Source organism: Aquarana catesbeiana, linkage group LG03, assembly GCF_042186555.1.
Source record: "Aquarana catesbeiana isolate 2022-GZ linkage group LG03, ASM4218655v1, whole genome shotgun sequence".
Classification (NCBI taxonomy): domain Eukaryota; kingdom Metazoa; phylum Chordata; class Amphibia; order Anura; family Ranidae; genus Aquarana; species Aquarana catesbeiana.
Genome location: NC_133326.1, coordinates 171,411,012 through 171,423,951, shown reverse-complemented (window position 1 = coordinate 171,423,951; position 12,940 = coordinate 171,411,012). Strand labels below are relative to the sequence as shown.

At 42.7% G+C, this 12,940-nt stretch overlaps 1 protein-coding gene across 3 annotated transcripts in view; it reads left to right on the top strand.

Moving 5' to 3' along the window:
* DMTF1 (cyclin D binding myb like transcription factor 1) overlaps positions 1-12,940 on the top strand; it is a 93,318-nt gene that overhangs the window by 65,985 nt on the left and 14,393 nt on the right. For 2 of the 3 annotated variants that reach the window (XM_073619537.1, XM_073619538.1), the window contains 6 exons: positions 1,533-1,761; positions 3,351-3,502; positions 4,188-4,397; positions 6,791-6,858; positions 8,164-8,322; positions 10,112-10,489. In XM_073619537.1, the coding sequence (XP_073475638.1) occupies positions 1,533-1,761; positions 3,351-3,502; positions 4,188-4,397; positions 6,791-6,858; positions 8,164-8,322; positions 10,112-10,489 (1,196 nt within the window). The remainder of the gene's footprint in view (positions 1-1,532; positions 1,762-3,350; positions 3,503-4,187; positions 4,398-6,790; positions 6,859-8,163; positions 8,323-10,111; positions 10,490-12,940) is intronic. The other variant, XM_073619539.1, reaches the window with a different exon arrangement.

Sequence of the window (12,940 nt, the reverse complement as noted above, 5' to 3'; positions counted from 1 at the left end):
GTGAGTGTACAGCTTATATAACAGTATAACTTTGCTGTCCCCTCAAAATAACTCAACACACAGCCATTATTGTCTAAACCACTGGCAACAAAAGTGAGTACACCCCTAAGTGAAAATGTCCAAATGGGCCCAAAGTGTCAATATTTTGTGTGACCACCATTGTTTTCTAGCACTGCCTTAACCCTCTTAGGCATGGAGTTGACCAGAGCTTTACAGGTTTCCACTGGAGTCCTCTTCCACTCCTCCATGATGACATCACAGGGCTGGTGAATGTTAGAGACCTTGCGCTCCTCCATGTGCCGTTGAGGATACCCCACAGATGCTCAATAGGGTTTAGGTCTGGAGACATGCTTGGCCAGTCCATCACCTTTACCCTCAGCTTCTTTAGCAAGGCAGTGGTCGTCTTGGAGGAGTGTTTGGGGTCATTATCATGTTGGAATACTGCCCTGGGGCCAAATCTCCAAAGGGAGGGGATCATGCTCTGGTTGAGTATGTCACAGTACATGTTGGCATTCATGGTTCCCTCAATGAACTGTAGCTCCCCAGTGCCGGCAGCAGTCATGCAGCCCCAGACCATGACAGTCCCACCACCATGCTTAACTGTAGGCAAGACACACTTGTCTTTGTACTCCTCCTAACCTGGTTGCCGCAACACACGCTTGACACCATCTGAACCAAATAAGTTTATATTGGTCTCATCAGACCACAGGACAACGTTCCAGTAATCCATGTTCTTAGTCTGCTTGTCTTCAGCAAACTGTTTGCAGGCTTTCTTGTGCATAATCTTTAGAACAGGCTTCCTTCTGGGATGACAGCCATGCAGACCAATTTGCAATGTGCGGCGTATGGTCTAAGTACTGACAGGCTGACCCCCCACAACCTTCAACCTCTGCAGCAATGCTGGCAGCCCTCATACATCTATTTCCCAAAGACAACCTCTGGATATGACGCTGAGCATGTACACTCAACTTCTTTGGTCGACCATTTCAAGGATACAGAAAATGGGACTTTTAAGGTGCCAATTTCATAAATAATATGTTTAAAACAAATAAAAATTCTATTTGAATAACAATATGTTTAAAAAATACATTCAATAATCAATTGTATAGCTTTCATACACCATTGCAGCCACTTGTACTCAGCATGTTTCTCTCTGAAAGAGCTTCTTCAGGCGTTTATGGTGCCGCATGAAGTTTAATACTGCAAAGAGAATACATGATATTAACATCATTGATAACATTGAAATATTATTACAATATAGTTACAGTAATTGTTAATTTTTACATTTCAAAAAAATCACATGTAAATTATTATCAGGCCGAGAGGAAAACCTACCAATCAATCTAAAATCAGTTCTTGAGACGATCAAACGAATCTTCCAAAACCTGGGTCAAGGTCAAACATTGCAACCTTGTCTGACCTAATAAAGTGTGCTGTAGCCCTTCAGTCATTTCTGTCATTTTATTAGTTATCATCTCCTTGAGAAATATTTATCTTCTAAGATGTTTCAAATCACATATGTATTATTTCAGGAAAATGGACAGATGAAGAAGAGAGAAGGCTTACAGACGTTGTTCATGAGCTGACAGGCACAGAGGCTGGTGATATTGTAACACAAGGAGTGTCTTGGGCTTCTGTGGCAGAACGAGTGGGAACACGCTCTGAAAAGCAGTGTCGCTCCAAGTGGTTGAACTATCTAAACTGGAAGCAGAGCGGTGGAACGCAGTGGACCAAAGAAGACGAAGTCAATCTGGTTATGAGGTTTGAATTATCCTTCTTATATAAGTTACATTTTAAACTTGTTTATTAGACATTGGGGTTGATTTATTAAAACTGGAGTGTGCAAAATTTGGTGCAGCTCTGCATAGATACCAATCAGCTTCCAGGATTTTTTGTCAAAGCTCAATTGAACAAGCTGAAGTTAGATGCTGATTGGAAACCATGCAGAGCTGCACCAAATTTTTCACTCTCTCCGGTTTTAGTAAATCAATCCCATTTCTGTTAAAGTGCACTTTAGCTAGGCAAGAATTATTTAAATACTTTAAATTATATTGCATTTATATTTATTAGTATATATGTTAAATAAGGGATCAAAAGACTTGCTAATGAGCTATGCCAACCTTTATGCTCTGGATACTTCACCCTAATGCAAAGTTTTGGAGTTTTGGCCGCAGGTCCTTTATTGGTTAAGATGCAATTGTTTTGAATGAATTTGGGGGTCATTTACAGGGCTAATAACAGCTTTTGAAATGGAAGGTAACACTGGCACTCCTTTGTTTTTCTTGGCTAACAGGAGATATACCAAAACAACTAAAGCAGGGTTTCTCAACTCCAGTCCTCAAGGCATCCCAACAGGTCAGGTTTAAGGCTCTCCATTATTTTTCACAGGTGATTTGATCAGTTTCACTGCCTTAGTCATTACCAGAGCTGTTTCATCTAAGGGAAATCCTGAAAACATGACCTGTTGGGACGCCCTGAGGACTGGAGTTTAGAAACATTGAACTAAAGTATAGCGGGGTAGGCATTTGAGCATAGTGTGCCGAAAACTTCACACTCTCACTCGTCAAAAAACTTTTTTATAAAGTAAATGCTGTAAACTACTTGAATAATGGTAAGAAATGAACACTGAGCATTTAGATATCAATGGAAAGTGGTAAAGTAAATAGTAACTTACCCTTGTTCTGGAAGACGTGTGCTGCTAGGTGAGTACAGTAAGGTTGAGATGAATATGCCAGCTGAGGGCTTCTGCGAAATATACAGTTGGAAATTTGGCCCACCACTGTACCCCCTGTACATCATTCCCCAACACTGTACTCCCTGTATATCATTCCCCGACACTGTACCCACTGTACATCATTCCCCAACACTGTACCCCCCCCCGCTCATCTGCTCTTTTGCTGTACCTCCTGCTCTGCTTCTGCATATCACTTTCAGCACTGCACTTCCTACCTTCCTGGTGGAAATTCATGTGGCTGTGTAGTCCCAGGTGAAGGAGTTGCATGACCCTGCCAGTGATAAAGAAATAAAAAGTTGCAGGTGCCTTGCTAGGTCAAGGGAACTGTTCTCCATTACAGGAAGTAGTGTGTGGTTGCCAATCCCCCCCCCCCCACCCCACCCCCCCCGTGGATTTTTTTGTAGCGTTTGTTGTGAAACTTTACAATTAAAATAGGATCTACGTTCATTGAAAGCATCCATGCTTTTCTAGCCATTCAAAGCTACTTTTGTTACTTTTTATTAAGCATATTGTAAAGCTCATTGTATGCTGGTGTGCATGTATGGTTCTGTCTATGAGAAAATATTTTTATGAAAATGCCTACTGTCTTCTAATATTCCATTTCTGTTAATGCTAGAATAGCAGAGTTTGCTGTCTTGGATGAGAATGACATCAACTGGGATTTATTGGCAGAAGGCTGGAGCAGTGTTCGTTCTCCACAGTGGCTCAGAAGTAAATGGTGGACAGTAAAAAGACAGATCGCAAACCACAAGGATGTGTCCTTTCCTGGTAATGTAGATTTGTTGTTGCCAGTGTCAGAAAACTCTCCATTTGCTTATGTATTGTGATGTGTCTTCATATTTCATAAAATTACTGTTCTAACTGAAACACATTAATTATAATTTGCTTTAGGCCTTCAAACTGGTCAGTAAACTATGGTTGTATATACCTACTCTGTCTGTTTTACTCTGTAAGTGCTTATTCAAGGTTGGTTGGCCTTTTTATTACACTTGCTAGGTTGTTTGGTGCTTTCTGAAATATATATTGATGCATTTTTATAGTTCACTGAAATGAACCCATAGCGTGCCACTTGACTGTCTGCAAAATGCAGTTTTTTTCTTTAATATACCAATGCAATATTATTTAGCATCACATGAGTACAAGTTTTTCTTTTCACCCTACACCCATAGTTAACAGGCTTGTATGCTGTGATATTGTAAAGCTAATGATATGCTTTCATAACATTCAAGTTTCATTAAACAGAACAATGAAATATGATTGTGAATGTGTTTATTATGAGTAACTACAGCATTGCTATTGTCTTATTAACTAGGAGTAATACTTTGCTCCAACACACCCACCAATGAGCATTTTATTTCAAGTTTCTCTTAAGTAAGCTCAAAATAGTGCATCATTATTCTGAACATGGTATTTACATCAAGAGTTGTTCATTTACAAATGTTTTTGTTCGTAGTATTAATTAAAGGCCTGCGTCAATTGCACGAAAACCAACCTACTCTCCTGGGTGCTCAAGATTTGGAGAACAAGGTGGACATCCAGTCTCAGGGTGCAAACTCCAGTGTGCAGCACGTTCAGATAAGATTAGCCCATTTAGAGGATAGCCCAGTTCTTCCCCAGAGTTCGGTGGCATCACTGCAGATCCCTGTACAGATTACTCATTTAGGTAAGATAACTACATTACTGCAGTGGGTGGGGTATATGCTGTGATAGTGGCTTTATGTGCCTGTTGCATCTTTGTTTTGGAAAGAAAACATCTTGGGCCTAGTTCCTAGGATTTCATTTATAATCGCTCGTGTAAAGGGATTCATGTACAGAAAATATAAAATATATATATGTTTTCAACAAGCTGTGAAGTAGCACTTTCAAATAAATGGCAATAAAATCTTTGTGGTCATCAAAACCCTATATATATATATATATATATATATATATATATATATTATATATATTATATATATCGACCTCTGATGTCCTGTGTAGATCTCTTTTATAACTTCCTGCACACGAGTCAGCCTCTGTTTCCAGCTTGCCACTGTACTTCCCTGCTGCCATATAGTGCATGTGTGGGCCATAGATTATAACGTCCTGTCACTAGGTTATGGTCCACCGTACCCTATGGCTGGAGCTGGTGTATGCATGGCATAGCAGGAAGGAAGCTCAACAGTAGGCTGGGCAAAGGGTACATAACATTAACAGAGTCTTAGCTGCCTGTCTAGGAGTCCATTCCTGAGATTTATAATACAAGTAAAAAAGGCGCAATCCAAAATACCTCATATAACATTGCCTATGTTCACAGGGGCAGGATCCATACAAACATATATATACCATATATATGGGTGGAAAGGAGCGTGTCATTCAAGGCAGCCACCAAAAAGGACCAAAAGCCAAGTCCAATGTGCTAGAAGAAAAACAAGGAGAAGGGGCGCCACTGAATATGTATCAAGATAAATTTATTATTAAAAACAATAACCACTCGCATGTAGGACTGAAGTGTAGATTTCAGATACATCTCACACAGGAGAAGGAGCGGAGGACTACAGGTGGCAGCAAGTCCGGATACACTAACATCACATCAAATGGGTTGAAGATGAGTTGTAGTAAGCCAATATGGTAGTCCAGTGGCACACCAAGTAAAAGAAAGCAGGGGAGCCGTCAGAGGTGGTGTGGGTTCCGGAGGGAGGGAGATGGGGGCGTCCGAGCTGGTCTGTTCCTGTGTAGCGGTGTTCCACAGGGCCTCGTCCGGCGTCCGTGATGGTAATGGAACACGGCCGTGTAATCGGAGCTAAAGCGAGGCTTTCATCGCAAAACACAGTGGCGCCGAGCTGTGACGTCACTCCTGTGCGACGCGTTTCCAAGTTAGCTCGCTATCGATGGAGGAGATAGCGGCACTCCTTTGTCAAACATCATGATGCTTGACAAAGGAGTGCCGCTATCTCCTCCATCGATAGGGTGTATCCGGACTAGCTGCCACCTGTAGTCCTCCGCTCCTTCTCCTGTGTGAGATGTATCTGAAATCTACACTTCAGTCCTACATGTGCGTGGTTATTGTTTTTAATAATAAATTTATCTTGATACATATTTAGTGGTGCCCCTTCTTGTTTTTATTCCTGAGATTTATAACCTTCCATCCCTCTTGAAGAAGTAGCATTCCCATTAAACCAATTTGAGGTGGTGGATCACTCTCCAAGCTCTACCAACCTACAGCCTCAGCAACACTTCCACAAGGAGGGCTTTCTCTGCCTGCAGTGAGCCTGGTTGTAGCACTGTGACTTTCTGGCTGATCCCAGTACCAGTTGTCAAGGAAGGTTGGAAAATGTGGCCCTACTTTTCCATCCAAGATAATTCAGGCCTAGAGAACCAAAGCTATAAGAGTTTCAATGATGTTATGGTTTAGCTTAAGGTGTTAGGATCAAAGGTTAACTTCTATAGATAAGACTTAGATTATCTGTACAGGCAGTCAACGGGTTACAAATAAGGTTCTGTAGGTTTGTTCTTAAGCTGAACTTGTATGTAAGTTGAAACAGGTAAATTTTTTAAGTGTAACACCAGCCCCCCAAATTTTTTTTAAAGCTTTTTGAATAGCATAGTGAAGGGTTAACACCCCTGTAACATTTGTTTTGCTGTCTGTGCCCCTATTCAGAAGATTTCACCTCACTTTCTCTCCCTATGACAACTAGATTTTTAAAATTTTGAGTTGTTGTGGAAACAAGGATTGGTGATAAAGCTTCAGTGGAGACACCTTTTTTCCACGATAACTCTTACAGGAGTGAATTTCCCTTACTAGGGGTAGATCTCTTCTCTCTTCCTGTTGTCTCCCTCCATTTGTAAGTATGAGTCTTATGTAAGTTGGATGTATGTAACTCAGGGACTGTCTGTATTCTGTTTTGAAAATTAAAATATATACCTGGTCAACCTACCAGTATTTTTGCCTTTATAGAGCTTCCTTTCTTGGACTGACAACACTAGCCATATTCTGAAATCCTCTTTATTGGATGTCTGAGTAGTTGTTATGGCTATATTGTTTAATAACAATTAATATTCATTTTTTTATTATAGCCCCAGACCCCACCTCCCCCAGTTCCGACCCAGATGCTGGTACACTACAGACATTTGAGATCCTACCAGTAAGTGTTTTGGCTTATCAGCTGTTGTTTTTTAAACTTTGTTTATAATAATTTTATAAAGGTGCAACAACCTTTCAATTGTCACCAGGGGTAAAACAGATGAAGTGTAGTAGAATGTAATTAATGTACCATTAATGTGCCATCCATTCAGCAGATCGTGTTTTTGTTGTTGGATTCTTTGCATCCAAGCCTTTTGGGAAATGAGGAAAACATAGTTGAGTTGCTCAAAACTAATATGTATAGTATGTTCCTATGTGGGGCTTTAAATGTGTATTATCTCTCAAAGAAATCGGTTACAAACCAACATACTGTAGGTGTACACTAAGCACGTGAAGAGGTGTTGGCTATGGATCAAGCTCTTCTCAACCTGTTTCGCTTATCGCTTCCTCAGGAGTGGGGTATTCAAGGGTATTGTGTCTTGGCTGATCGACACATAGGGAACACACTCACCCCAAAGAAGTACACAAGGAGCACCAGTGGAATAGGTATAGGTTCAGGCATGGACCCTAAAAAGGTTCCTGTGTGCTTGCTGTCAATCAGAATATAAAACGTATCCTACAAAGGATCCCTCCTATAAGGATGCTAATGTGACCCTGAATATAAATCTTAGCCTGTCTAGATGCATGGGTGTCCATTTTGGTGGCTCTGATTGGCGATACTCATGCATCTAGACACATTTCCCCTCTATTCCTGTTCTAAAAACAACTCAAGTATTGGATTTTCCCTCACTTTCAGGGACAGGGGTTACTTGGACAAACAGAGTGAATCTTCCTAAGAGAAAAATCAATAAAAAGTTGCTGGGGATTCGGACTTTACCGCAACCCCCCTCTATCCTGGATGCTTAAGCCGCCTTATGGTAGCAGTGGGTCTGCAGGCAGTCCCCAGTTCTGTTTTGTTGCGTCTGTTAGTTTGTTCTCACTCCACAGTTGGACTGCTTTTGGACATTCTGACAGTATCTAAATTACTGTGTCACTAAATAGATGACAGGGATAATAAAACTTTTGTACTCACCTTAAAACCCTATTTTGGAGTCCAATGAAGTCCCACCCCTTTGTGTTTATAATCCTGCTCTTGGTGTGGTTTGCTACGAACTGAGACCTGCTGGGTGGAGGATCGGTTCTCCTGGGCTGGCCTACAGATGTTTGTTTGCCAGTGTCCCAATCCTTCTGTAGGCAGCAGTATAACCAGACAGTATCTACATTTCTGTGTGCAGCAATGGGCTCCAAGAAAAGGATGTTCTGGTGAGTACAAAAATCCTATTTCTTTAGAAGATTTTTTAGTGACTTGTTTATTTTTCTGTCCCAGTCATTCTATTTACAGCCAGCCGGCACGACAGGCACCTTCATTCTGCAAACAGGATCTTCCCAAAGTCTTCCATTATCCCTGGCATCCAGTCCATCTGTAACCTTGACATCCAGCACTTCCCCAGTCTCACCAGAGCAAATTATTGTGCATGCCTTATCCGTAAGTAGGAAGCCCCTGTACTGGATGCATGTGTAATATAACCACTGTTGGATCAAAATTGTCCCATGCCCTTACTTGCAGTGTCAAAAATACTTTTTAAAAATCTTGTTTATGCTTTCTGTACTTCAGCAGCTAGCTTGGCGTTAAAGTGATCTAGTTTATTGATTAGTTCAAAAGAAAGATTCGGTCTTTAGCTTTCATCGGCAGACAAGACGGGTAGAAAACAACATATACTGTATATATACTGTAAATGTTACCGTAATAACACATGACTGATTTAGCTGTTTTAAAATGTTATGATATACAGAAATTAATGAAGACTCTGGAGATTTATTAGAGAATCTATGATAAAGTCATGACACACTTAGCTGGGAATTTTGAACATCCTTTTGAAATATCTTATATATATATACCCAGTCTAAAAATAAGTTAATTGTGAGAAATTCCCTGAGCAGCCCAATACAAGATGTGCAATAATGCAAAAATGGTGTGAGACCTGCACCTATAACTATACCATTGATGAGATACCAATACCATGTTTATAGCAGAATTATATAGTACAGAATCCTTTTTTTTTCCCTAAAGCTCCTGTAACTTTGTATACTGTTTCTAATCACGTATGTCAAATGCAGTACAGTACTGTGTGTAGGTCAGGGGTGTCAAACCTTTTGACCTTCCTGGGCCACATTGCAAGAAGAGGAATTGTCCTGGGCTGCATGTGCTCGGGCACGGCAGCCCATTCATGTGTTTCATGTAGGAAAAAGTTTGCTGCACCATTTTTGAACCGCAGCGGCCGGGAATTTGCATGATGCATTTGCACCATGCGATTTCCCAATAGTTCCCGCACCTGAAAATGCACTGCAGTTTTAGATGCGTGGGAGTGTCATTAGGAATGACTTGCAGCCTCTCACATCTGTAAAGAGCAGCGCATTTTGGCTGTGGGTGCAGGAACAGTTGCGGTTTCTGCACCTGCAGTAGTGTGAGCCTAGCCTAAATTCACAGACAGTTTGTAAAATCCATGATTTTTACATCTATCTGTGAATATCTGATACTGACATGTAACTGCATGTCTGTAAGGGACATTCATGGACAGATGTAAAAATCATGGATTTTACAAACTGTCCTTGAATTTACCTGCCTGGTGCTACCTGCCGTTACCGGTGCTTTTACAAAAAGATATCCCTGGCATCCCTTTGGCCTGTTCCTGCATTCTCTGTGCCGCCATGGCCTCTGTGCATATACATTTACGGCATCCCTGCATCCCTCCATATGTGCCAGCCGCCGTGGCTTGCCAGGCTGCATGCTGAACTCTCCTGGGCCACAGGTTTGACACCCCTGGTGTAGGTAATATGGGCCAAACTAAGCAACTAAAATAAATCTTCATGACTGGTAAAAAATAACTGACGTTCTTGTAGCAGGCCATAATGTAATGTAATTCCTTTTGGAATTGTGGTGCTTATGGAGGACTTGACATTGGAAAACAAGGGGTTGTAACATTTCTACAGTTCAGCCCTCTGGATGGTGCTTATAAAATACTGCAACCAAACTTCTGTTACTAAAGGAAACCCCACACAAAAGGCACGTTTCCTGTAAGTTATATACCATATAATTGGGTTGAGAAGATATACCCAATTATGGTAAGTCCCAAACTTTGCCATTGAAAGAGAAAAAATTAAGAGAAGAGAGTAAGAGAAGAATTATTTTTCTTTAATAAAAACGGGTGCATTTGTGAGGATGTTAGTGCACAGTGTATGTGGATCCCTCTGATCATGTTCTCTCATATTTACAGCCAGAACACCTCCTAAGTACAAATGACAATGTCACTGTCCACTGCCACACGCCTGGAATTATAATTCGAACACTTGCTTCGGATGACATCTCTTCACCCTTCACTCAGACTGAGCTCTCTATAGACTCTGCCTTACATCAAGAAGATTTGAACAGTCCTCAGAGTTGTCATGAAGCTGATCGTCTTTCCCAGGACATCCACCATAATGACATTAACAGTAGCCATGACTCTTTGTATTGTAATGAGCAGTCCTCAAAGATAAGGGTGGGGAGTACTATGAAGCTGTTACCGCATCCTGATGTAACAGAGGACATAACTGTTGTGGGGGTAAAACCTAGTGAAACTTGCATTGACCTCGAAGCAAACCTTGTGAAAAAGGTAAGAATAGAAAACATGAATGCTATGACGTAACATTGCAAGTCCCCTTGTTGGTCAACATGCCACCTTGTAAACCTGGAACATACACAGATTGACCTGGAGCGTAGCAAGGCCATGTCTTATTTCAAGGGTGTAGCTTGATCCTCTCAATCTCCCAACCTGCCTTTCAGGTAGATTCTCTTATTTTCTGCATGTCATGCCTGAGTAGAGCAATGTCTTCTTTAAGGCTCTAAATTTGTGTAGTGATGGAATAATTTTTATTGCCTGCAGGATTCCTTCCAGAGTGGGTTCAGGATGGTATGTCAGGCTGTGCATTGATAATTGTGGAGCACACAGGGTCTCCTAAATTAACCCTTTCCTCCCCTGCATTCTGCTCCTAACTTCCCAATAGTGTGGCCTCCTAGTTCTCAAGGATATGATCAGGGTTTTCAGGGGGGCACAGAAGAACAAACATTGATGTCTTTGCTCACAGATTCATTGCTAGAAGTGTGGGAAAAATGCTCAAGCTTGGTTGCAGCGATCCCTGGCTATGGATTGCTGAGGGGTGGCATCAGTATGGCAAGGGAGATCCTCTGCACGCAGGGCAGCAGCAGAGACTAGGTTTGCTGCTTATATTAAACCAGGGTTTCTTATCATACATTACGGGACACAGAGCCATAGTAGTTACTATGTGGGTTATAGGCCACCTTCAGGTGATGGACACTGGCACACCCTAAGACAGGAAGTCCACTCCCATTATAACCCCTCCCACTACTGGGAGTACCTCAGTTTTTTCTCCAGTGTCTTAGGTGTTGGTCACGAGTAAAGATGTGCTGTGCTAAGCTCCACTGGAGCAATCCTTGCTGGAGCTAGCTATGCAGCCGGATCCATTCAAGGTGTCTTTTCAGGCCGAACTGAATGGTACCCAGGCCTCATGGCAGAAGAAACAAGGTTTAGCCCATAATGCTTCTCTTTTTCTTTCTCGAACATCACGGGACACAGAGCCACAGTAATTACTGATGGGTTATATAGGTATCACTGGTGATTGGAAACTGGCACACCCTATCAGGAAGTTCAACCCCCTATATAATCCCTCCCCCTTGCAGGGATACCTCAGTTTTTACGCCAGTGTCTTAGGTGATGGACGTGTAAAGATGTCCTGTGCTGAGCTCCAAAGGGAATATCCTAAGATCCTATACTGGGGCAAGCCAGGCGAACCGGATCCATTCAAAGTGTCTTTTCATGGCCGAATTGAATGGTACCTGGGCCTCGTGTCCGAAGAAACGAGGTTTTACCCGTAATGCTTCTCTTTTTAGAGAGCTGGACCCCGCAGATCAGAAAATGGCTTTAAACTTCCTAATTTCTGGCGAGGTGCTTTACGGTCCCAGAACTGTTGGATCCCCCTATTCGTAGGGGGCCCCAGTCTCTGACGGTTTTTTCAAACGGAGCCCACCGTGAGAGGTGAAGATTGGGTCTGTGTAAACAGCACCCTGCGGCTGGATAAGGTAAGAGGAGATTCCACAGAATTTTTGAGTTCTAGTGGCTTTTCTCCTTTAAGGTAAATGCATGCTATGCCTATTGTGACCACCAGGGGCTGCCAAGAGCACAAACCTGCACATGCTGACTGTCTCAGGTGTTTGCATCGCTGATTATGTCCCAGCGTCTCAAGCAGGCTGCAAACAGGTAAGATGGAAAGGGGGATTTCTCATGTTTGAATGTTCCCCCCCAGGCTAGAGAGGGGCCACAGGGGTCTAGAAAGTGGTTATACCACCCGGGCTCTGCGGCCTAATGGCCACCATCTCTGAAGATAGCCGTTCAGGCAGATCTTGTTACCAGCCTCTCTCCCTTCCCCCCCCCCATCCCCAGCCTTTCTCCAGAAGCATGACAGGAGAGTCGGCAGCGCGGGAAGCGCTCGTTTTTTTCAAAACTCGAGGGGGGGCGGTAGAGGAGGGGGCGGGACGTCAGCACAGGTGCTTAGACTCCCACTCAGGCCAGCTGCAGGCTAATAAAGGCACTCTGTACAGGTGCACTCAGCCTTCTGAGAGACACAGAGCTGACGGTCGCATGTAAGGTGGGACACAGGCATTCTCCTAGGCAGCATTTACTGAAGTAACACCAGACTGAGCATTGGGTAGCAAGGCTTTTAGCCAGACTACATCGCTCAGCGGGCAGTGTTCATTTGTATACCTCACACCTTGTTGCTTTGCACTATGGGTAGAAGAGGTTCAAGCACCCCAGGAACCAGAGACACTAGGGGATCTCGTTCAGGTTCTGAGGGCCCCCTGTCGGCAGAATCCTCCCCCCCTAAAGATGGGCCAGGGACGGCTAGCCAGGGAGAGCCATCGGGGTCAGGGGCTACACCTGCTTCTGGCACTTCAGCCCCTGTATATATTACACAAGAGGTTTTTTCCTCAACCATTAATGGTCTAGAGGAAAGATTAATGGCCGTGATTACGTCTTCACTCAGTGGAA